General features: G+C 44.9%; 1 protein-coding gene across 6 annotated transcripts in view; it reads left to right on the top strand.

Annotated features, from left to right (window-relative positions):
• NFKB1 (nuclear factor kappa B subunit 1) overlaps nucleotides 1-25,516 on the top strand; it is a 114,256-nt gene extending 88,740 nt beyond the window's left edge. For 3 of the 6 annotated variants that reach the window (XM_021680420.2, XM_021680419.2, XM_021680416.2), the window contains 12 exons: nucleotides 2,246-2,389; nucleotides 4,559-4,648; nucleotides 6,111-6,296; nucleotides 7,437-7,578; nucleotides 11,142-11,256; nucleotides 16,166-16,367; nucleotides 16,836-17,005; nucleotides 17,347-17,449; nucleotides 19,739-19,863; nucleotides 21,268-21,334; nucleotides 21,660-21,832; nucleotides 22,584-24,847. In XM_021680420.2, coding sequence (XP_021536095.1) covers nucleotides 2,246-2,389; nucleotides 4,559-4,648; nucleotides 6,111-6,296; nucleotides 7,437-7,578; nucleotides 11,142-11,256; nucleotides 16,166-16,367; nucleotides 16,836-17,005; nucleotides 17,347-17,449; nucleotides 19,739-19,863; nucleotides 21,268-21,334; nucleotides 21,660-21,832; nucleotides 22,584-22,967 — 1,901 coding nt within the window. In that variant the 3' untranslated portion in view covers nucleotides 22,968-24,847. Of the gene's footprint in view, nucleotides 1-2,245; nucleotides 2,390-4,558; nucleotides 4,649-6,110; nucleotides 6,297-7,436; nucleotides 7,579-11,141; nucleotides 11,257-16,165; nucleotides 16,368-16,835; nucleotides 17,006-17,346; nucleotides 17,450-19,738; nucleotides 19,864-21,267; nucleotides 21,335-21,659; nucleotides 21,833-22,583; nucleotides 24,848-25,050 lie in introns of those variants that run through there. The other 3 variants (XM_021680418.1, XM_021680417.1, XM_021680422.1) reach the window with 2 other exon arrangements.
• The last annotated feature ends 6 nt before the right edge of the window (nucleotides 25,517-25,522 follow it).

Genomic DNA, 25,522 nt, shown 5'->3' with positions numbered 1-25,522 from the left:
GGTTGATGTTTCATAGTACAACGCATGATGCCACTGTCAAAGGCAGACCACAAAGATAAGTGAACACAATGGGAAAATCTCCATGTTCATTTCTGGGGAAATTTGGACTGCAGGTTCTTTTATTTAAAAACCTGTCATAATGAAATTTTCCGTATCAGTTTCTTGTCATTGAAATCTTAAATGGGTATAGAATAGTTAATATTTTTTAATTGACTCAAAAATTCCCATCTTACAGTAAAATATAACCATTGACCATCTCTGTTTTCTAAGTCAGAAGAATTACATAGCAAATACCAAATGATCTCTTTGCTAGAAAGCATGTCAATAGATAACATTCATGAAGATGAATAAGTGGTCTGCTTCCCTCTTGTGTTTCATATTTCTAGTGAACTAATATTTTATGTGAGATCAACTGTATATAGGATGAGTAATAAGTATGACTATTAGTTGGTTATAGTACAACTGAAGGAAAAATTTTGTAAATCTATCCAAAACCTTTATTAAGGACGTTTGTAAAGTTTTTCCACTTTGAGGCCAACCTTTCTAGTGGAAGCACATTCTCTTCAAGTTGACCCACATTGGCTTTCTTCTTCCTAACAAGTCTGGACATGATCAGTTTCTAAACGATTATTTGTAAGGGTATTTGGCTATATCTTATTCCATGCGTCAGTCTTCCAGCCGCACTAAGGTCACTGTGAGTTAATCAGTGGGAGCATTCTTTCGAGCCCTGAGATGACTGGAACAACCACAGAATTAGAAATAAGTGGAGATCTTTCTGAACATAAACACTGACCAAAACTGACCTTGAAGAATCAGAAACAGGACAATAGTTAAGTATCAGGCTGCTGACTGAAAAAAAGAATACCACACTGGCTGTTTAACTTAAACAAAAACCTTCTATCACCCTTTTAGCCCAAAAGAGAAAAGGGAGAAAAAAATTTATGGTAGGAAGGCCAGAAAAGAGAAAGAAACGGAAACAGAAAGAAGAAACAAGAACACTGTAATGGACCACAAAGGCAGTGGGGCTGGTGAGAACAACAGGGAGTGAAAAGCAAAAGAAAAACAGCAACTACAAAAGGAATGAGGGTCTAGACCTAGACAGTCAGCAGTCACAGTGAGCATCACTGTATTCTAGTCAAGTTGTACTCTTAGACTTTCAGCCTCCCAATTCTCATCAGTCACCACTGACTACTGATCCCTCTTTCCTGGTATTTCTGGGGTTTGCCCACTTGTATTATCATGGTGCCCACTAAGGAACAGCCCCCATCTCCTTATGTCTGGACTGTCTCTGCCTCTCACTTGTCTCTTCGTTTTGTCCCAAGCACCAATGACAGAGGAAGCTTCCTAAAAAATCACCCTATGCACATCATCCCCCAGTTCAGAAACACGTAGTGGCTCTCCTGCTGGTAAACCCCTTCGGTTCATGATCCAGAAGCTCTACAGGGTGGTCCTGATCAGCCCCATTTCTCAAGACTTTCTCCTGCTCAACTTTGACCTCAGCTAAATGGAACCACTTCAGCCTCAGAAGCGCACAGTGCACATTCCTTCCTTCATTACTTTCCCTCTATACCCCATCTCCAGATCATCCTCCCGTTGCCCTCTCCTGGTATAAAGTTGATTCTTGGAAGCCTTTCCTGAGTTTTCCGGCCCACAGGGACTTCCTAGAAGTCCTTCCTTGAACTCCTGGAACACTGGTGCGCACCATACATTTAACGAATATAGCACTGTGGTGCTCTCTCTCTCCAGGTCTCCCCCTCCCCCTCCGCAACCTTGAAAATACATTGGAGGCTTCCTGACAGCAAAGACTATTCATACTTCTCTTTCTCCCTAGCACTTAGCTCATAGTAGAGGCATTATAAATTGTAGTTGGTTAGTAATCGTTGTTTGTGAATGACCAAATGAAAATGCTCAATAATGGTTTTCTTATTCTGTGTCTTTGGTATCTTAACCTTTGACGGGAAATCTAGTCATTCACTAATTTGAATGACACGAGGGACTTAAGAAACTGTTGTAGAGGGAATTTGGGCGAGTACCACTCTGTGGTCTCTCTGAGGCCGGTTCTCAGGCTTCAGATCCATTGGAATAAATATAATGCTTCCTGAAATTTGGCATCTCTTCCTCCTTGGGTGACTTCTGTTTCCCTTTAAGATGTTTAAAAATACCGTCAGAATCAATATTCTTTCTGTGGCTAGAAGTGGAATTGAATCAGTCTTTTCTCCTCTGGTTTCTCTTCCTTTAAATACAGATAAAGAGGAAGTGCAGAGGAAACGGCAGAAGCTCATGCCTAATTTCTCAGATAGTTTCGGCGGCGGGAGTGGGGCCGGAGCCGGTGGTGGAGGCATGTTTGGCAGTGGCGGTGGAGGAGGGGCTGCCGGAAGTACGGGGCCAGGTATGAACCAAGTCTACTCTTTCTAAAGCTTCTTGGGGCCCCTGGGGGGCTCAGTCGGTAAGCGTCTGCCTTCGGCTCAGGTCATGATCCCAGGGTCCTGGGATCGAGCCCCGCATCGGGCTCCCTGCTCCGCGGGAAGCCTGCTTCTCCCTCTCCCACTCCCCCTGCTTGTGTTCCCTCTCTCTCGCTGTGTCTCTCTCTGTCAAATAAATAAATAAAATAATAAAGCTTTTCACGTGGGAGAGCGTCGAATTTTCCTCTCCTCGGTTTCCCAGACTGTCTGTGGGTCCAGTGGCTGTGACATTATTGAGTGCGACATATTAATTAAAATTTCCCAACAGATAGAATTTTTCAAAGAAACGCATGTTCATTTTGCAATATGTAGATAACACCAAAAACAGTAAAGAAGAAAAAAAGTCACCCAAGGCCAGTTATCTGAAGACTGTGTCTTTTAACGTTTTGGTATATTTCCCCTTTCTTTCATCCTTCCTTCCCTCCCATCTCTCCCTTCCATACTGTCTTGGTTTTCTTTGGAAACATTGAAAGGATTTCGTATTATATATACTACATTGTAGAGAATCTGAAGATAATAAAATCCTGCCATTGAAGGTTAACTTCTTCACATTTTTTTTCTGTGCAAACATTATGCTGTGTATTTTTTTGCATTTGCAGTTTCAAATTTCAAAAGCCGCCATCCTCATAATGCATAGTATTTTAATCTCTTTACCTGTATGATTTATTATCAACACATCGTGATTGTGTATATAGAGTGTATATAGAGTCATATATGCTGCTTTTCCCTAATGGGTTAAGGAACATAAGCATTTCCCCATGGCAATATAAATTTTATGTAAGCATAATATTTTAAGCATCAGTTTAATGACTCGTAGTACTACTTACTTGAATGTGTTTCCTGTTTTTTATTGTCCTTTGCTGAACTCCTTTGTCCACATTGCTTTTCTTTTATTCCAGATTGTTTTTGTAAATTAGATTCTTTGAAGTAAAATTACAGTGTCAGAGAGTATGGTGTCTAATACCAGCTGCTTCCCCCAAAGAGTTTTTTGGGTTTTTTTTTAAATTTTATTTTATTATGTTATGTTAATCACCATACATTACATCATTAGTTTTTGATGTAGTGTTCCATGATTCATTGTTTGCGTATAACACCCAGTGCTCCATTCAATACGTGCCCTCTTTAATACCCATCATCAGGCTAACCCATCCCCTCACCCCCCTCCCCTCTAGAACCCTTAGTTTGTTTCTCAGAGTCCATAGTCTCTCATGGTTTGCTCCCCCCTCTGATTCCCCCCCTTCATTTTTCCCTTCCTACTATCTTTTTTTTTTTTTAACATATAATGTATTATTTGTTTCAGAGGTACAGGTCTGTGATTCAACAGTCTTACATAATTTTCACAGCGCTCACCATAGCACATAGCCTCCCCAATGTCTATCACCCAGCCACCCATCCCTCCCACCCCCCCACCACTCCAGCAACCCTCAGTTTGTTTCCTGAGATTAAGAATTCCTCAGTGAGATCATATGATACATGTCTTTCTCTGATAGACTTATTTCACTCAGCATAATACCCTTTAGTTCTATCCCCGTCATTGCAAATGGCAAGATTTCGGTTTTTTTGATGGCCCCCAAGGAGTTTTACGTACGAGTTTATGCTTCCACCAAAAAATGCCTGAGAATGAACAGTGTGGTCATTCCTCATTTCCTTTGAGGAGTCAGTATTTTTTCTGTATTTTGTTTGGTTCATTTTTTCCCGCCAGAGGTTATTTCAAGGTCCTCTGTGTCCACAAGTCTGAGTTTGGATGGTGACCACTCACCATTGGCTTCTCCTCTCCACATAGGAGTGGGAGCCTTTCTCCAGCATGCACTCCTCCATGCTGCCCCAAGCCTGGGCATTGCCGGAGTTGCCAAAATGTAAACTTGATCAGAGTAGAATTCTGATCATCCCATGATCCCCCACAATGTGCCTTGCTAACTCCCAACAGAAGCACCATATCGGGCACACTACCCTCCCACACCAGAGCCTGTACTCACCTTAGGGAAGGACACCAAGCTTGGCTGAGTCTTTGTTAAAAAAACAACATCAACAACAACAACAAAACACCGAAAAAGCAAAACATCATGAGGTTTCAGTTGTTTTGCTTGCCATTTCAGGGTACAGCTTCCCTCACTATGGATTTCCTACATACGGTGGAATTACCTTCCATCCTGGAACCACTAAATCTAATGCCGGGATGAAACACGGTAAGTAAGGTAGTTTTTTTAATAGTGAGAAAAGAATAGAAAAATTGCCAAGAAGTTTTTATCATTACCTATCACAACATTGTCATCTTGAAAAAAAAAATTGATAAATGCCAATAAACTAAGAAGGTACTTCTCCAAAAAAAAAAATATTATTCCCTGTGGTGAGTATAAATTCTATTCACAGTACTTATATATTGATTTTGTAAGTGGCATGACCAGGGGGAGGAAAAGAACATTAAGAAGGGACATATAGAAAGACTTGACTCTTCAAACATAAAAAAGTCACCAAACTTACCTATTCTTTCCCTTTTTTTTTCCTTCTCACATACTATACTTTTGCAGATATTTTGAGTTTTATAGGAATGGCCTTTCCACATCAAATGCATCCCCTAATTTGCAGTCATCACACCACGGGTTCATAATTTATATTGCACGTCCTTTCTAGTGTACCCATTGAAGAAATAATACAATGAAGCCTTCCCATGTATGGAATGCCTGTTTTATGTCAGGGGCCGCTGCATATTTTAACTGTAATCTTCACGATTGCTCTGTAAGGAAAATAGTAGTGTCTCCATTTTACAGACAGAGGACACTGAGGTTCCGACATGTTCATTCACCCCCCCCGAAGGCACGTACCTGTTAACGGCAGAACCAGGATTTGAGCCAGTTCTCCTCATAAAACCTAGGTGTTCTCAGAGCACATGTCAGATAGCATGGTCGGACCTGAAAGAGCACAGAAATGGCGCCCCAAGTGGCTCCCACACTAAAGAATGTGCCTTGATATCATATCTTAACAACTTGCTTGGTTAATAGCATTGGGAAAAAAATAATTCCTCTGTTTGTATTTAAACTTTAAAAATTCCACTTCCCGGGGGTGCCTGGGGGTGGCTCAGTCAGTTAAGCATCGAACTCTTGATTTCAGCTCAGGTCTTGATCTCAGGGTCGTGAGTTCAAGCCCATGCTGGGCATGGAGCCCACTTTAAAAAAAAAAAAATCCACTTCCCTGCAGTTCACAGAAGAGCTGTATTTCTTTTTTCTCCTTTACAAAGAAACAGAATGAAATGTCAGTTTTTAGAAGTATAAATAAAAATTTTTTAAGATCTTAAAAGTTCTCATCACAAGAAAAATTTATGACTATATGTGCTGACTGATGTTAATTATTGTGGTGATCATTTGACAATATGTACAAATATCGAATCATTATACTGTACACCTGAAACTAATGAAATGTTATAATGTCAATTATGCCCAGTAAAAATGTGTCTTTTAGAAGTGAGCATTTAAAATAGCCCCAAAACAGGTTACTTAATGATTTGACTGTTTTAAAAGGAATTTTAAATTACTGGTTTTCTTTTCCCTTTGCAGTAAACTTGCCTCCCATCTTTATCTGATAATTGAAACAGTAAATTATAACTTAATAGACTTTACTGAGGAAAAGCTGATATTTTTGCTTTTATCTTAGGAACAATAGACACCCCATCTAAAAATGATTCTGAAGGTTGTGGAAAGAGTGTGGACAGAGAGGCAGCCAGCCTCCCTGGGAAAGTAACTGAACCTGCAGAACAAGATAAGGAGTCCAGCACTGGGGATGATGAGGTTACTCTGACGTATACAGTGGGAGTAAAGGAAGAGAACTCTAGGTTTCAGGGTAAGTGAGCATACACATGATTACATTGTACTGACTGGTGAGGAGATGGGTTGTGGTTGGAGGGTGGAGACTATTGCCAGAAGACAGGTTTATTTTCTGTTAATCTAAAAATGATGCATCAATACGTAGTTCAGTGTGCTTGCTCTTCAGAGTCCTGTGTGCTTTTTGAAAAACATGTGTCTGAACTTTTATTCACACTGAGATTTCCATTTTCCCCGTGTTGTTCTCGAATATAAAGTACTGAAGTTTACATATGCATTCTCCAATCATAATTATGCAGTTTTAGGGTATCCTGAAAGATCATCTAATTCATTTCTATCACAGATAATAGGGAAAAGTTTCCATAACTTTAATAGTCTCCTCTCTCTAGACTGTAGCTTGACTGTCATCCCGAAGTAGAACTTTGCCTGAAAATAGGGCCGTTTCCTTTTGCCCTGATGCCCTCTTTGAACAGTTAGGATTAAGAGCGACCGAGCACTTCTGCGCCTATTTTGAACCAGTACTCATTAGAGAAAAGGGAAGGGAAAGATGGCAAATATTTCTACTTGTTGGCCACTTATGGTCTCTATCACATTTTTTTTTAAAAACACCACTTTAAAAATGTACAAAGCATGGTTAGTTAGGTGGGGGGATCATATAAAAACAGGCCACCCATGGTTTTGGCCTGCAGGTCTCAATTTGCCTTCCCCTGACCTTCCAGAAGCAAACTTCACAAGCACACCGAAGACCTATGGAAAGTCTGTCTGTGTTTTTTGATACTTTGTCTAACTGGAGAGTTGTTTAAGACTCCAGTGAAGGATTATTTCATCAGGAGATGGATTATTTACAAATAGTAAATCGAATCAACATTATTTAGAGATTGAGTGTTCCCCCTAAGATAACAGACATTTCTAAATTTGTTTCCCCTGACAAACCACAGACCGATTTTGCAGATCAGCCTCTGTATTTGTCAGTAAGCCAATGTCCAATTGTGCTTTTTCTAGTGAACACGGTGCAGAAGTCCTGAAAGGAGCATTTGCAGCTCAAACGATGTGTGTCGAGGTATCAGAACCCTGATGCTGATGGTTTTGACCTCGAGCATGCCGTACCTGTAGAACAAGTGTAGGAGACTCACCTGTGATTGTGGTCATTGCCTTGCAGACAACCTCTTTCTAGAGAAGGCTATGCAGCTGGCCAAGCGGCATGCCAACGCCCTTTTTGACTACGCGGTGACAGGAGATGTGAAGATGCTGCTGGCTGTCCAGCGCCACCTCACTGCAGTGCAGGATGAGAATGGGGACAGGTAAGTCAGGACTTGTGCAAACAAGAGTTGTTTTAGGGCCGGGAACAGAGAAAATCACTGTATGCTCACTGGCTGGAGATAAAAAGAATCATTTAAAGGTATTGGGTCCTGTCACTGGAAGACTACCGTGGGCAGTAATGTGTAAGTAAGGTCGAATCCCTACTTTGCTTCCCCTGACCGGTGGCTCTCACCTGTTGGGCCCTAGCGTAGCTCGAGTCCTCCTCTAAGAGTACATCGTTCTGGGCAAGAAAACGAAGACATGTGTGGGGAATGGTGGTACTTTTTCAAAAACCTTGCTTTATTTATTGGGATAACGTGTGGAATAACATTTAATAAACCTATTTATTTACGGGATTAATAACATTTGCTTTATTTACTGAAATGGTATAATAATAAAATTTGGTCCAACCAGATCCCTCAAGCACTTGTTATCCCAACTGCGTATTTATGATGGTAGTGTACTCAAGACAAAGCCCAGAGAAGACAGCACAACAACAACAACAGAACAATTAAGAGCCGACTGTCATTCTTTCCCAGTCACTGGTTCCTTCGCTCCTGCCTCCGTTCCTGGTTACCAGTCTGCAACTGGGTCAGGCCCCTGTGTCTGCTCTCCCTCACGCCGTGGGGGAGGCGAGCATTCCGAGCACCGGGCGTCCATCTCTGCTCTCACTGAGCTGATATTGGCAAAGCAGCTGGCTTCTTTCTAAAACCGTTCTCTTGGGCCTTTCACTGAGGCTCCTAAAATGATCTCAGAAGCCTGTGAGAACAACAAGAGACAACAGCCCTCAGATTCAAGTCAAGTGCCTTACCTAAAACTTTCCAAAAATAGCATCAACCCCAAGAAACCCTTTTCTGTAGAGGAGCTCTTGAGTGCTGCGTTTTAAGCCTCGGTTTAAACGCTGATCCAAACGCTTTAGGAAAGTGCCAACCTCAGGGTTTCAAACAGAGACCTTTGTTCTCATTCCTTGCAGCGTAACCAAGGATGTGGTATAACCACTGACCTTGTGCTACAGTATGAGAGGAGCTCGTACAGCCTGCTTTGTGTAATGCTGTGAACAGCAGAATGTTTTCACGGGCTTAAAAGAATCCACTTAGCGCTCAGCAGCATAGAACCACAAGAGAAAGCAGCCAGTTACCCAAGACAGAACAGCAGCGTTTCAGGTGACATTTTTACGGGCCTGCGGCATTGAGGAGCCTAAGAAAGATGAGCACGTGGAAGCTAGCGGGAGCCTGCGGCCTATGGAGGGAGGGTTGTGGAGAAGATACGAGGCGCATGCATTCAGTGGGTGCGTGGAGGGGCAGGTGCGGGCACGTGTAAGGACACATACGGAGCGGCCCAGGAGGTGGTCTTCCCTGCCCAAGCGGAACATGAATCCTTCGAGTCCCCTCCTGGGACCCCAGACATACTCCTACCAGCAGGCTCTCGGGGTTTGCCGCAGCTGGAGGCGGAGAGGGGAGACCCAAGAGGAACCCTCACGAGAATGTGGCCAAGGGAAAGCTGCTGGTCCTCACATATCAGGGCTGTTTTCATTGAACTTGTCACACTCAGCTAATAATCTGAGTCCTGGAGCCATTAGTCATCACAGAAAATACAATAAAGAAAAGAACTTCTGGTGTTGGGGACATTCCCATGAGGGTGTGAGGATTTATGGGGGAGGGAGAAGGTACTTCTGGGATGAAATGCTGAGCTGCGCATGGAAATTTTTAGGCAGTTTTGAAATATGACCTTTTTCTTGGTATATGTGCATCATGTCTGCGTCAGACTTCGGGCCCTTTTTAGACGGCTTCTTCCAGCCTCACATTTCAAGAGACAGTAGTGAAACCTCAACATCATTCGTTTGCTCTCTCAAGTAATGAAGTCATAAGTTTGTTTTTTTAGGCCCTCTTGTGCCAACCTTAATCCCTAGTAAGATGCACTTACTTTTGCTAAGAAAGAGGCCTGGAAAACATGACACCTCAGATGTTTCAACTGGACAAAATCTAGCCTGTGCCTCAAATCCCAGATGTCCTGCCACCATGCCATACTCAGTATGCTCTGCATCGCGATCTGTCCATACTTTGGCATATTCCTTATCTTAGGGGTTCATCTGCAGCTCTACAGAGCAGTGCCCATGTCTTCCTTCAGCAGGATGGCTTAAGGGATTAAGAGGTGGCCTCGGAGCCAGATGGACTGGACCTGGGCTGGGCTCCCAGCTTCACCACTCACTAGTTAAGTGACGTGGGTTGAGTTCTGTTATACCTGCGAGTCCCAGTTTCATCATCTGAAAAATGAGGATAATATTACCTACCTCACTGGGCTTCTTGTTACGATAAATCAGGTCATATCTGTCAACTACATAGCATGGCCTGGTAAATAGAAGCTCTAAGCCCAAAGTAGCCACTTTTTTGAGTCCTTTCAAATTATTTTTAGTAGTAAGTTTTTTTAACAATTAAAAAATTGTGTCGGGACGCCTGGGTGGCTCAGTCGGTTAAGCGTCTGCGTTCGGCTCAGGTCATGATCCCAGGGTCCTGGGATCGAGTCCCATATCGGGCTCCTTGCTCAGCAGGGAGCCTGCTTCTTCCTCTGCCCCTCCCCCCTGCTTGTGCGAGCTCGCTCACTCTCTGTCTCTCTGACAAATAAAATCTTTAAAAAAAAATTTGTGTCCCTAGGGCTGATGCTTGGCACCTGCCAATATTTTCAGCCTTATTAGCATAAGCCCTGAGGCTCATTCTGTCACCCTTATTTTAGCGCCTGAATTGTGTGCCAGGGCTGTAAGGCTGACCCAGGGAGGACCAGCCCTGAGATCACAGGCCAGAGAGGGGGAAAGACAGATAGAAAACCACAGTTGCATAACCAAGCAGTAAACTTGAGGGGAGACCCATGTGCTCTGCCTAGGAAGTTCGAAGAGGAGGTAAGGTTTGAACTGGAATATGAAGGATGGAGTAGGCACTGTCCAGGCAGAGAAAAGGAGCAAAACCATTCCAGGCAGAGGGAATATTTGCAAGGGAGAAATAAAATCACATGTTCCTTCAGAAGTTTACCTCAAGAGTCCTCTCCCAGTAGTTAAATGCCTGACCCCATTCGCCCCTCTTGGGAGCTAGGAAGATCTTTCAGAAGCCACCACACTGTATTTTGGAGGAGGCTGGAAGGTTAGGTGAGGTAACTACATTTTCCTGAACAGTTGCTAGTGCCGGGCATTTTACATACATCATCTATATGTCAACGGAAGCCAGGAAAAAGCTAGAAGAGAAAATGCCCTGAACTATCACACGGAGGCAGAGTGGGGATTTGAACTTGTGTCTCTTTCCCTCGAGGCCCGGGTGCTTTTATGCCTCACGATGTCAGACCAAAATGTCCCCAGAGGCCAGGCAGGCCTGGTAAAAGAGTGGGCCTGCGTAGGCGGTAGAACATTCCCACCTCAGATTCAAGACATTTAAGATTCAAGACATTTGGGGGCCGAATAAAAGGAAGTATGAGAACCAGGTTTGGTCTGCAAGTCTGATCCTTTCTTGGGAATCTCTCTCTTTTTTTTTTTTTTCCACTAACATTTTAGTTGATTAGTGCCACTCTGTTTTTGTTCCAGTGTCTTACACTTAGCAATCATCCATCTTCATGCTCAGCTTGTGAGGGATCTACTAGAAGTCACATCTGGTTTGATTTCTGATGACATTATCAATATGAGAAATGATCTCTACCAGGTAAGCAGAAATGCCAACTGAAGAAAAATCCGGTTTGTACATGCTTGCGTGTGTGTGTGTGTGTGCATGTGTGTACGTGTTATTTCTAATAATGTTAACAGTAGCACAAATACAGTGCTTTGTTTTGTAGGTTAAATCCTAAAAGCCCATAACTTGGGAATATTATTTATGATTCAGGGTCCTTTAATCTGTGAATATAATAGAAATCACTCCACAATGAAATTCAGCATCCTGCTGGGGGAAGGCAAAGTTCAAATTTTAGAAGTCTGTCAAAGAGTCGATCCATTTTCTTTTTTTTTTTTTCTTTTTCAAATTTATTTTATTCTTTTCATTATAATAAGTGTACTTTTTAATCCCCATCCCCTATTTCACCCATCCACCACCCTCCTCCCCCCTGGTAGCCATCAGTTTGTTCTCTGTAGTTAAGGGTCTGTTTCTTGGTTTGTCCCTTTTTTTTTTCCCCTTTGCTTGTTTGTTTTGTTTCTTAAATTCCACGTAAGAGTGAAATCGTGTGATATTTGTCTTTCTCTGACTTATTTCACTTAGCATTATACTCTCTAGCTCCATCCATGTTGTTGTAAATGGCAAGATTTCATTCTTTTTTATGGCTGAATATTACTCCACTGTGTGTGTGTGTGTGTGTGTGTGTATCACTTCTTTGTCCATTCATCTGTCGATGGACACTTAGGCTGCTTCCATGGTTTGACTATTGTAGGTAATGCTGCTATAAACGTAGGGGTACATGGATCCCTTTGAATTAGTGTTTTTGTATTTTGGGGGTAGATACCCAATAGTGGGATTACTGGGTTGTAGGGTAGCTCTATTTTTAATTTTTTGAGGAACCTCCACACTGTTTTCCACAGTGGCTGCACCAGCTTGCATTCCCACCAGTAGTGCAAGAGGATTCCTTTTTCTCCACATCCTCGCCAACACTTGTTTCTTGTGGTTTTGATTTTAGCCATTCTGACAGTTGTGAGGTGATATCTCACTGTGGTTTTGATTTGCATTTCCCTGAGATGAGTGATGTTGAGCATCTTTTTTTTCTTGTTTAAATTGAAATATAATTGACATATAACATTGTATTAGTTTAAGGTGCCCAGTAATTCGATATTTGTATATATCACAAAATGATCACCAAAATAGGTTTATTTACTTGTCATCCATCACTGCCTATAGTTACACTTTTTTTTTTTTTTTGTGGTAAGAACTTTTAGATCTATTCTCATAGCAACTTTCAAATATACAGTACAGGAGAACCTAGAGTAAATATGTCACTTCTGTCAAGAAAAATACAATTGAAAAAAATTAAGTTTGGAAAGCCAATAATGTGTAAGAATTTTGAAGTCTGCTGAAACACATTTTGACAACATCTAGATTAAGTGTATATCAAATAAAGGGTGCTGAAATCAGAACACAGAAAAGTAAAAAAAGGTTGGTTGAAGAGAAAGCATCTTTCAAAAACAGAAAGCTCAAATCAAGGAAAACAGGAAACACCAGAGTTTTGCTCAGATCAAGTTTGAACAGGAATTCTGTGGGTTCAAAAGCAACTTGAGGAACCCTGGTACAGAGGTCCTCAGACGTTGCCGAGAGAAGGTAGCTGGGACCCGGTGAGGCTGCCTGATGGGCACGTGCAGACCTCAGGTGGGGAAAGGAAATTGGAGCTGCACTTGGCAGAACCAAAGCCTGGAGCCTGGTGTTGGGAGCCTGAGACCTGACCCAGCCAGTCTGGCCAAAGGGGTGCTCTCCCCTCCCAGCCGCCTTTGCCCCCACCCCACATGGCTTTGGTGCCAGTCTCCTGGTCTTGCCCCTTGTCAGCTTTCTCATTTTCTCCTTCCCTTCGCTCCACCCAAAGTGACTTCCCAACCCTCGTTGGCCTGGACAGTGTGCTCAGATGCCTGGTCCGAGCATACCTGTCACTCTAAAAATATGGCCCACAATCATGTGCAATTAATTGCACAGTAAAGGTACCTGTTCCAGTTCTGAGTTGTTAAAGCAGGTGATGTGAATCATTTTTATCTCCTCGAAGCAAAAGAACTACAATGTTGACATGTAGCTCTCACTAGATTGTTATGTGTGAATAGGTGTTTCCTGATAAGGGAAATAAGCTTCCCATTTGATGTAAGGCTTTCAGCTCCTTCCCTGGTGGTAATGCTTAATGTCAATGGAAGAACGAAGTTGGGGATTCTTCACTGACTCACAATATAAATGAGGGTGAAGTCTAATTTTAGGTAGACATTTAAAGAATGTCTTCAAATTTTCATACCATCTTGGGGGTTGTTGGTATTTGGAGAGTCATCTGGCCCTGGAAGCTTGATTCTTTCAGGCTTTAGGACTGATTGTTCCTCTCAACCGGCACGAGCGTACAAATAAAACTGGGAACGAACGGCACTGTGTCGCTTCTCGGTCCTCCTTTCAAAGACTGCTTCGCTTCGCTGGCTGTAGGTCAGATTCAAGGAATTACTTGTTTTTCTGTTTATAAATAGGCCCTGCAAAGGACACCACACAACAGGATTAGTAGTCGTGATTTATTATGTGCTGACCTCCTTACTGTATCATTTGGTTACATATATTGAGACTCTCTCTGATGTGCTAGACACAAAAATCTTGAAACCACCACCTTTGACACTTCTTGCCTTCCGAACTGGGGACTCTCGGGAGAACATAGGTCCATTTTCCCCCAGCTTAGCACCGCTCTCATTCATGGACAAGGATTCTGGGATCCCCTGGTAATGCCTTCTAGGTCTCAAACATACACCCAGTGGCAACTTCGATTTGAGACCTAGAAAAGGCTGAAATTTGGACTCGTTTATCTTCGTAAAGTTTCTCTGGTAACTATTTTCAATGGAAAAATTATACAGTTCTCTAAGTAATTTGGATTATTTGGCAATAGTCTTAGACAATCTCCCAAAATACCATTCACTAATCTTAGTACATTTCTGTGACCATCTGTCATGATCAAATCTCTCTCCCCACCCACTCTCTAAAGATACACTCAAAATAATCCCAGTGCATAGAGTTAGGATTCTTCTGAAAATTTCTGAAATCTTTTGCCTTCAAGCCCTCTCCTCTTCTTCACTCCCCACCATAGATCACCCCTCCAGTGTGTTTGATATGGATTAAAGTTTTATCTGCATACCTTCCTATGTAACATTAATGAAGGGTTTTGTCCATATGGATTTTTTTCTTCTATGTTTTTAATTTTTATAAATATAATACATGTTCATAGTTCTTTAAATCATACATAAGGAAATACACTGGAAAATCAAAAGTTGCCCTCCCTGGCAGTATACAAGTCCCCTAACCCCACTCCCAAATATAACTGTTGCATTTGTAAGTATTTTTCCAGATAGTGGCTATGTAAACATACACACTTGAAATAAATATAGATATTTTACTATACTCTCACAGTCCACACTGTGTTATATAATCCTGGGGTTAAAGATCTAAAGCCTGAAATTTCATAGAAAACCTTCAGTGGGACTATGTTTTTTTTTAAAAAAAAAAAAAAAAGCTCCTCGTACTCATAGTAACAGAATTTGTATAACGTGAAAAAAATCATATTAAAACTAGAGATAATTACACATTTCTGAGTGGTATAATATTTTATAATTTCAGATCTTTTTTACAGTCTCATTCTCTCTCAGATTTTTTTCATCTCCCCAAATAGCATGTCATATTAATAAATGCACTTTTTTTTTTTTACATATTTATTTCTTAAGAAGAAGGCTCTTGGCTACAGTATCTAAAGTTTTTGAGGACATCATTCTATTTCAAGCTGGGGTATAAAAGATGAAAAAAAAATAAGAGAGAATGGAAATTTGGCCCAAAAGCCTGTCTGGCTTCTGCTGTGTGCAGTTATCACTGTAACGGAGCGGAAGCCGCGGGAGCATCTTGCAGCGCCTCCTGGGCTGAGGTTGTCCTGCACCAGCTGGGCGTCGGTGGCTTACCCTGTTGTCGCTGCTGTGGCCGGGAATCGCGTACCGAGAGAGAAAGTTTAGGCAAATTGTCACTAGACAGACTGGATTTCACAGACTCCTGTGAAATAGACTGATTTGTATAAAAATATCTCGCTATTCTGTCAGTGGCCTCAGTTCTTTGAAAGATACTTTCGCGATTGTGTCTGTCTTGCTCATTTTGAAAACACTCAGTTTGCAAAACATCTCATTTGCATTCGCCGAGGCACTACTTTGTGGGCAGAGTAATCAAATGGACTATGTATGCGCCTATTAGGTGTTAGCGATTCAGCTCGCTTGTTCATCTGAGCCCTCTTACTGAGATGGTTCTGTCGTCCTGGTTATGACATTTAGAATCCTTTGACACCTGCTATAAAATGGGGGTGCCCCAGAGTTCTATTGGTTGTTCTCATCACAGAGCCAGCCCACGGAAAAATATTTTTACTTCAGCAAACTCACTTTCCACGTTAATATAGAATGACAGCACCTTTGTGAATTAGTTTCTATTGAGTAGTTAGTTCATTTCACCTTCTTCAGTAAAACTGTAGCCTTGCTTTGATTTGTTAATATACAGAATTATCAGCTGAAGATAGATTCCTGCTACAGATTCAAGGAAACTAAATTTATTAAGAGAAGAATTAACGTATCAGCAGTCAGCAGGCTGTAATGAGAAACAAGAAAGCGATTAAGAATTGTAAATATAAAAATAATCTTAATTATTGCGTGGCTCAATATCAGTCCGGCATACACACTTCATTAGCACAGGACATAGAACAGGGAGTAACTTATTTGCAAAAGAGAGGAGTTAATCTGGCAATGGGAAATGGCCCTGAGGCATGACGCCATCTATTGCAGCGGCAGCCACAAAACCCGTAGCTTCAAGCCCGGGGAGGGAGAGGGGGGTTCAAGTGTTTGCTGCTGAGCAGTGTATCTCCTGACCCTTCTCCACTTCCCAGACACCCTTGCACCTGGCAGTGATCACCAAGCAGGAGGCTGTGGTGGAGGACTTGCTGCGGGCTGGGGCCGACCTGAGCCTTCTGGACCGCTTGGGTAACTCTGTTTTGCACCTAGCTGCCAAAGAAGGACAAGATAAAATTCTCAGTATTTTACTCAAGCACAAGAAGGCAGCACTACTGCTGGACCACCCTAATGGGGAAGGTAAGAGACGAGCGGACGTTGTGGATAACCTTCTCTCTCTACTTTCTAAACAATTGGTAGCTACTTGCTAAATGTGTGTTCTTTGATTTGCACCCAAAAGTGCTTCCCTTAGTCACCGGGAGGTTGTCATCTCTCCTGCGAATTTCTTTTGCTCACCCTAATTTCTTTAAAGATGATTTGGAATTGTTAGGAGGTGGAAAAAGCAGAGGTCTGAGCAAACACTGGTCTTGAGGTGTAGAAGCATCGTTTATCCAAAGAATGTTTATTTGCCCTCAGTGTCTCCTGAGAACATACGAGGAGACCGTGGGTTTCCATGCAGAACAACAGACTTGCGGCGCCTTGCCAGGCTCTCTGGAGCAGAGACACTAGATGTGCTGAGAGTCGACAGCATTCCCTCCCTGGGGTCCAGTTTTGCCGCCTTGTGAGCAGCCTCCCAGCTGCATGACCGTCCCTGTGCTTGGGCCGCAGGTCTAAACGCCATTCACGTAGCCGTGACGAGCAACAGCATGCCGTGCCTGCTGCTGCTGGCGGCCGCCGGCGCCGACGTCAACGCGCAGGAGCGGAAGTCCGGGCGCACGGCGCTGCACCTGGCCGTGGAGCGCGACAACATCTCGCTGGCGGGCTGCCTGCTCCTGGAGGTAACCGACGCGCGGGTTTGCCTTTGCGTTGAATTCCCAAGGGGGCGTTAGGACCGTCTTTTCAAGGAATGATGTCAGCAACAGCCTTTCCCCCTGCGGTCACCTCTCTTTATTCCATAGCTACTCGAGGCTTCGGGGTAGTCAGCTTTGGGCAGTCCTGACACCATCGGCCCCTTCTCTCTAACTGGGCATTTCTCAAGTGGCAGAGCCCGCCCCAGATAGCAACCGGGCTAGTAATAAGACCTTTTCTAGGACCTAGGGCTCATGCTGACAGGAGAAGGTGGGGACTAAAGGGGGAGAGAACCTTCCACTAACTCTTTCCTGTGTGGGCTGGATTTTAGGGTGATGCCCATGTAGACAGTACCACCTATGATGGGACTACAGCCCTGCACATAGCAGCCGGGAGAGGGTCCACCAGGCTGGCAGCTCTTCTCAAAGCAGCAGGTAAGGAAGGCGGCCTGGCGGGCACAGCTGGAAAGTGCTATCGGGAATGCAAACCCAACTCCTGGGAGTTGAACAGCCCCGCCTCCTTCTTTAAGCCGCGGAGCTCCTGCTGAAATGCAGGAGTAAATGAAAGTCACACTTCCACGGCCCCCTGGAATGGCGCTGCTGGGACTCGAAATCCTGGGCTCCATCCTGATGGTCATGTCAGTCTTTACCCTCTAATTCATCCGTTTGTTTTGGATATTGGTGGTTTAGGTTGACTCCCATGCCAGGAGATCTTCTTAAAGTTGAATTTGATTCCTTAAAGAAATCTGAGCAGTACCAGCCTCGGATCATGTCAGAAGTCTCCAGGAAAAAAGTTGATTGGTAGAAGACATTTTAAAATTTCCTTTGGCAGGAGAGGTCCCTTAGAAGTAGAAATAATAGGAAAAAACAAATGGGCAGTGTATTGAGTGCTACCGTATGTGAGGCACTAGAACTTGATAGCGTTTATTGACCTTACTATGTGTCAGGCACTGTGCTAGAGCTGTCAGACGCACTGTCTCATTTAATCTGCAACAACCCTTAGAGGTAAGTACCATTATTATTTTTCCCATCTCACAGCAGACAAAATAGACTGAAGAGACCTGTGGGACCCAGTCCTGGGGTCCTAGTAAAGGCATAACTATGAATCACACCTCGTCCATCTGAGCTTCCAGACTATTCTCTCTACTGTTTCTCTCCCCTGCTCTGCTCAAGGATCTGCAGATGTTATTCCATTTAATTCTCTAGTTCTGTGAAGTATAGAAAGTTATCCCTGCTCACCCTTGAATCTCTCTTGCCTTGTATACTTAGAACCTCAACACATGCTTAATGGGAGTAGTCTCTCAAACCTTGAGCTATCTGATTTCCTATAGAGGTTTTTAAAACTTTTTTAGAAAATAAATGCTTCATAAATTCAAGAAAACAGAGCGAGTTAAATACCTCTTTAAAAACTGAGTCCAGGAAGATGCACAGACTTTTTCTTTGGGAGCCCCACATACTTCTAAGTGAATAAAATCATATCCAAATAAACAATAGCCTTTTCTTTTCTTTGTCTCAGTCAAGTCAAACTTTCTCTTGGACAAGAGACTCTGATTGCAGTATGTATGAATAGTTTGGGAAGTCACTGGTTATAATTAAGAAATGCCTTCAGACAAGAAGCTATAACCCTTTCAAAAATGCTTTCTCTTGAATTCTTAATATCCCATGAAAGGAGTGCCGAGTAACAGTTTCTCCATGATATAAATGAAGGCACTTGGGTGAAAAACCTAGTCCTGAGCTCCCAGTCATGAAGAAGGTCACTTCAGGAACAGATAGCTCAGCTCCTCTAGCATTCTCCAGCCCATAAATTGTTCATCTTGTTTCTATTCTGTTTCCATGGTCAGATGGCACTCACTGCCTTCTAGATCAGGCCCGGGCTGGAAGGTTGAAATAAGAAACAGCATGAAGATCCTTCTCTGACTCTCATTAGGCCCTCTCCTGTTATTGAAGTTGGCACAAAGCAAATGATCTCCCAGCAAGATAAAAACAAGTTCTTCCCAGAAGGGTGTACCGAACTGACTACTGTTTGTTAGACATTAGACTAAACACTCTCATAAAAATAGTCTCTAAGCCTCTGAGAGGTAACTAGCTCTAATCTCTGAGTTACTTTTGGTGCACATTAAGAAACAGACTACATTTTTCCAAGATCAGCCCTAAAATTTTCAATTACTATACATTGTAGGAGAAGGTTTTTACAGTGTTTGTCTGTTTAAGGATCGAGACCCCGGCAGTGCTGTACCCAGGAATAAAAGTGAGCCTGTTGTCCCTATACAGCAAAGTTTGCTCTTTTGAGCAAGTAGGAGAACAGCCTGAGACATGTGCAGTGGTGGGCACGAACTTGAACATTAAATTAGGTCCTGAATCCTAAGGGTGCAGCCCAGCCCCTGTAAATTGCTGCCGTTACTCCTCAGCTTAAAGGTGTATCATTTGGTTGAAACCTGTCCTAGAGAGTTAAATGTGAGGGTCAGGGTACTTCTAAGTCTTTTGTCTTTGAAAATGTCCTTGGCTATATAGAGTATCATAAGACATCTTTACAGTCAAAATAAATTAGAATTTAAAAGAAGTTTTCTGAATATTTCAGTGGAAGCATGTTTTATGTAATAAAAATTATCCAGGTAATTGCCTGGAGTAGCTGTTATGCTTTGCCTTTGGAAATCTGACCTCTGCAGGCATTTCAGAGTCGACAGGATCGTGGTTTACCTAATGCTGTGTAACTTGACTTAACAGGTGCAGATCCCCTGGTGGAGAACTTTGAGCCTCTCTATGACCTGGATGACTCTTGGGAAAAAGATGGAGAGGATGAAGGAGTCGTGCCTGGAACCACACCTCTAGATATGGCCACCAACTGGCAGGTGCGTGTGGCTCCAGTCTGTTTGATGGCAGCTCCGGAGGGAGCTAATGATTCAGGAATATAAGAACAGATGGTCTTCTTGGGTTTTTACTCCCCAAAGCACAAGCCTTTTATTTTTAAGAAAGTCTGCTTATCAAGAGACATACTTATCTTGAAAAGCCTATCCATGAAAGATCTAGGTCAGCGGAGTTATGAGTATGAAAGTGTATGCCTAATCAGATCACGGTTAAGTTGTGAGAGAGGGTTCCATAAGAGAAACACAAAATTCACAGAAGAGTTTCCCGTTCTGCGCTCACACCAGAATGGTCCCCGTCTCCATTTCGGAAGCTAGGAGAAATGTTACAATTTGCTTAGAACTTTGCTAAGTGATTTCTTTACATAAAAAGAACTCAGGGATTCTTCTGAGGATTTTAATAACTATAAACATAGTAAATAGACTTAAACTCTTCCTCCAAACTCCAGTGACCTGAGATCTGAAGGTGAAAAGCAGTGAGTAGGTCTTCATGGCCCAGGGAGAAGAGCCAGAGGGAGGACACGGGTAGCAGAGGGATCTCCAACACAACAAAATCGACTTTCTTAGGGCCAAGTGCTGCTCCACATCCAAAAACTGCTTGTTTGCCCCTTGGAGGTCCGTGGTGTTGAGCTGAGTGACCCTGGCAGAGACCACATGGTTCCCCTTTAATGCTGAGCACCTGGCTTTCCCAGAAGCCTCACCACAGAACACACAAAGATAACCCACTTCAGTGACCCCATGTCGTCCTCACCTAAGTCAGCAAGCATGGAGTGACTGCAGGGCACACAGAAAGGTCTCCATAGCTACGGAACTGTGTTTTTCCTTTTAACCTAAGACTTTTCAGTTTAAAATGTAGCTGGCGCTGGAAAGAGAACATCAAGCCTTGTGAGCATTACTATACCTCAGTTTGAGCAAGTTTATAGAATTCGTTCTCAGAAGGCTTTTCCTAGGGGGGAGGGGGCAGTAATGAGGCATGGCTGGCTTCAGCGTAAGCTCTGCGTAAGCTCAGTCCTCATCCGGGCCCTCGGGGACACATCACTTACTGATGACTCTCCAACCAACACATGGCCAATTCTGGGGGCCTGGACTGTCTTTGTCCTTCAGAGGGACCGTGGCACCGGCTCTTTGCAAGGTTGGCTTGGGTCTTCCTATCCACCTCAGAAGCCCCTGTAGAGCCCCGCCTCCTGGCCCCAGAGCCCCCAGGGCTTTTCTTTGCCCAAAGGGCATTGTCATGACTTTGTGGGTCATGGGACTAACTCCTTCCCGTTCCTCCATCTTTGGGGTACTAGGCCCTCCTCAGGAGGACACAGTGAATTCTTCATTACAAAGAAACTGACTCCTGTCCTGGTCCCTTTAATGTATAATGTTTCTCCACGGTTTTCTCCCCAACAGGTGTTTGATATATTAAATGGGAAACCATATGAGCCAGAGTTTACATCTGATGATTTACTTGCACAAGGTGAGCTCTTAACCAGTGTTCCCTCCACACAGTCATGTAAAGGGCTGAGGGAGAAGCAGCATTATCCAGGCCATACTGTGAAAGGCTCGGTGGCTTATTCCAGCATCGAAAGATCCTGGACGTATGCAAAGGAGACCGTCCAGTTGTAATCTGCTAAAGCACGCATACTGCTGTTACTCAGCAGGGCTGCTGCTGACTCCAAGTAACGCAGCTTCAGTGCTCCCACTGGGAGCTGGGGGCCCGAGGGCAGCAGCGTGGCCGTGCTCAGTCCCTGCCGATGTCTCTGGTCGCTTGGGACAGCTGTGCTTCTTCTTCATTCCTTCAGGAGACATGAAACAGCTGACTGAGGATGCAAAGCTGCAGCTCTACAAGTTGCTAGAAATCCCTGATCCAGACAAGAACTGGGCAACTCTGGCACAGAAACTAGGTCTGGGTATACTAAATAATGCCTTCCGGCTGAGTCCTGCTCCTTCTAAAACTCTTATGGACAACTATGAGGTAACCCATCACCTCACATTTGTACTTGACTCCCGTCTGTTAACATCGCTGACCTGGGCATGGTCCCCCCCTCCCCGACCCTTAACTCTGAGGAGGAAAATCAGTCATTACCCCTGTCCTGGGAGGGTGACCTAGGCCAGGGTGGAAACCCGCCTTCAGAAGAAGGCAGTTTTCAGATACCCTAAGGTGTTCCCTATTTTCAAATACTTCGGGATTTCCTGCAGAAATCCTAGGTAGAGGGTCAGGGTTGTTGCCAAACTCTGACCCCCACCCCCCAACCAACCTGATAGACTGTGATCCACATGCGTTATCTTCCCGTCCCCAAGAGCGTGCCTCGATCCCGTGTCAGGGCACGGAGTCAGCTTTCTGTGAGGTGCAGTCATTGTCTGCTGAAGATGCCCTCGTTCGCTCTGGTTTCTCGGTGGTTTTCAGAGCTGCCGCCTAAAACAGGAATACTGTATGACCTTGTCGGCAGGTAGGGTTTCACTGCCTCAGCCCCCCTCCCCCTTGCTGCCTTCCGCGCTTACTGGAAGCCGCTTGTCTGATTTCCTGAGCGGTCTTGGAGCTGACACAGGAAGCTCAACGCGAAGGCCGCGCAAAGGCCACGCGGCTCGGCAGCCGGCTTCGCTGTGAGCCCTCGCAGCCCAGGCACTTGCAGGGGCGGAGTGGGGCGTGCGTCGTGGCCCCAGGCCGCCTGCTGGCTCCGGGCTCGGGAACACCTCGGTCACACAGCTTCCTGTCTCTCGCACAGGTCTCCGGGGGTACCGTAAGAGAGCTGGTGGAGGCCCTGAGACAGATGGGCTACACCGAAGCCATTGAAGTGATCCAGGCGGCCTTCTGCGCCCCGGGAACCGCGGCCCCCGGCCCCGGGAAGGTGGCGCCTCAGACCCTCTCGCTGCCCCTCTCACCTGCCTCCACGAGGTCGCCAGTAGGTAAGGGAAGAACAGAACCAGCCCCTGAGGTAACCTCTTGCTCCTCAGGCTGTGTCTCGGCGTCTTGGGCTGTGGCTGTCCTCCCCACCATCGTCCCCTGTCCCGTGTGCCTGTCACCCCTGCAGCTCACAGGTGCTCCCCTCTGCGCCTCTCCTGATGCTGCCAGTCAGGTGGGCTACTCTCCCCAGGAGCAGTCACATTGACCCGGGAGTCACTTGGATTCGTACTAAATACTAAAAACAACATGATGTGGCTGCTTAAGGCTAATAGTGTTTCTCTCACTTCTTAAATGTAAAAGAGAAACTCACAGAGCAAGGCGTGCGTAGAGAGCCAGGACTGGCCCCAGACTGGGGATGACACCGCAGTTCCCACCACAGCGCCCTCAGCTCCTCACCTCGGCCCAGAAGTGGCTTCACCTTCTCCCTGCGCCTCCTCCAGGCCCCCAGCACTGAGCCTCTGTCACCCACCCGAAACACACCACAGAACAGCACTCCCAACAGCCCAGTAACCCTTTGTTTCCCACCAAATGTGTTCTCACACTCTCTCAACAACCACTCGGCGCTTTGTCTGGACCCTCCCTCTCTCAGTCCCCACCGAGAACACAGCAGCAACTCGAATTCCCTCGTCCTTGAGAGACCAACAGTTGGCCTTGTCGGGCAGAAGCTCTGCCATCCTCCAGGAGGTTAAGACAAAAATCCGAGCCTCGCCCATGGACACTTGCTGCTCGCAGTCAACACGCACGCAGCCCCCAGTCCTTCCCCTGGGACCACCTCTCTTGTCCATCCACGCTTCATTTCTTGCCTCAGTTCCTGCAGCAGCTCCTGGTCTGCCCCCGTCCCTTCAGTCCACTCGTGACACAACAGGAGTAAGAGTCTTTTTAAAAAGGAGTGCTATGCCTATAGCTGTTGTGGGCCTCCCAGTTCACCCGTCCGCTCACCAGAGCTTTATTGAATTCCTCCCGTGTGCCTAGCACTGTCTGAGGCTCTGAAGATGGAACAGTAAGTAATAAAGGCAATGTTCCTTTATCCATTCTCTCTCGCAAATCCCTTTCATATGCCTTTCCTCCCGCCCCACTTCCCTGTACCCCCCGTCCCCCAAACCTCCGCTCACAAGTCTAATCCCATCCTAGGACCCGAACCTTCTCTTCCCCTTCCCTGCAAAGATCCTCACCTCGTGGCTCCTTCTTGCCCTTCAGTTTCAGCCCAAGTGTCACCTCGTCAGGGGCCTTTCTAGGAGAGTAAGGACAGATGTTGCACACTTGGAAGGAGTAATGTGTCCACTAGCAAAACAACCCTCATCTCCTATCTCGTGACCTGATGCTCCTTCCACACAAAGAAATAGGAAAATACTTATATCTTTAACATTTGATTTGATCTCTGACTTGTAGATATTTTTAAAATTCCTCTTACACACAATAGAAACCCAGTAAAGATTGGGTGACTGAATCAAATCAATCAATAAATCAACCAAATTAGTAACAAGACAGTAGTGTGTCACTGCCATTAAGGTCTTTATATTTTAATACTGGAACTGAATATACAAGAAGATAGCATTTTGATTTGTGTATATCAGACTTTGTTTCTTTGATCACTTTCTATAGGAAATAATTCAACATTGTTCAGATCTCTGAAGACACTTGTCAACAAGGAGAATGTGACCTAATTGTTCATCACAGACTCCTTTTCATCATAATCACCTTATCTTTTTTTCTGCTACCGGAAGGTTTTTGAGGCAATGTGTAGCATTTACTAGCACGTGAGGCCCAGAGAGATACCTCATTTTTAGTTCCTACTTCAGTCACGCATTTATTTTGCCTGGGTTCAGCAATTTCCCCAGCTGGAAAATAGGTAATACAGTGGTTGGAAAAATAGACCTGATTTCTAAGAAAAAAAAAAGGCCCACCATGAGTTAGGAGAAATCAGAAAGGATTCTGATAAACGTGATGGTAAGAAAGAGATTTGAAAACATTTGCCTAATTTTGATGTCTTCCTGGTTTTTCTGTTGCTCGGGGCTCTGCCTCCCTCGGCCGACCGCGAGCACAGTAACGACATAGTGACAGGCCAGTGGCACGGCAGGGGGTGGAGTGGGGGGTGGGGGGGGGGGGGGGGGTGGGGGGGTGGGGCCTGGGGCCTGGGCCTGAGCCTGTGGAAGCTGACAGGCAGAGCTGCTGCTGGAGAGCCTCTTAGAGCCAGACTCAGAGCCTCGCTGGAATAGAAGGTGTACGAGAGCCACGGCTCTGCCTTTTCCCCCAGCTGTGCCCCAGTGAGTCTGTGCTTCTTCCCCCAGACGAGGCCCGAGACGACAGCATCTGCGACAGCGGCGTGGAGACGTCCTTCCGCAAACTCAGCTTTACAGAGTCTCTGACCAGCGGCAGCTCCTTGCTGACTCTTAGCAAAGTGCCCCACGAGTACGGGCAGGAAGGACCCATAGAGGGCAAAATCTAGCCTGCCGGCCCTTTCCCTCACGCCGTGTAAACCAAAGCTCTGAAATTCCACCACTGTCCAAAAGAAGGAAGGCGAAGTGCATCCGCAGGAGCTCAGAGGAAAACCAGCCCGCCTGAATCTCTCGGAATTTCATTCAAGGCCCTTCGAAGTCGGCTTCCTTTCTCAGTTCTCACGGGAATATTACTAGTCCGGTCCACGAACACATGGTCCCAAGCGGTCACCGGCCGGCCCGCCGCCTCGCCGTGGGCGAATTCGCTTAGCTTTCCCAGCTGCTTCCCGTTGTCACTGCTGCTGCGTCCCGCCCCCCCTCCCCC

The sequence above is a fragment of the Neomonachus schauinslandi genome, chromosome 2, assembly GCF_002201575.2.
Source record: "Neomonachus schauinslandi chromosome 2, ASM220157v2, whole genome shotgun sequence".
Taxonomy (NCBI): Eukaryota; Metazoa; Chordata; class Mammalia; order Carnivora; family Phocidae; genus Neomonachus; species Neomonachus schauinslandi.
The sequence above is the reverse complement of the archived record's forward strand: the minus strand, read 5'-3'. Positions and strand labels throughout refer to the sequence as shown.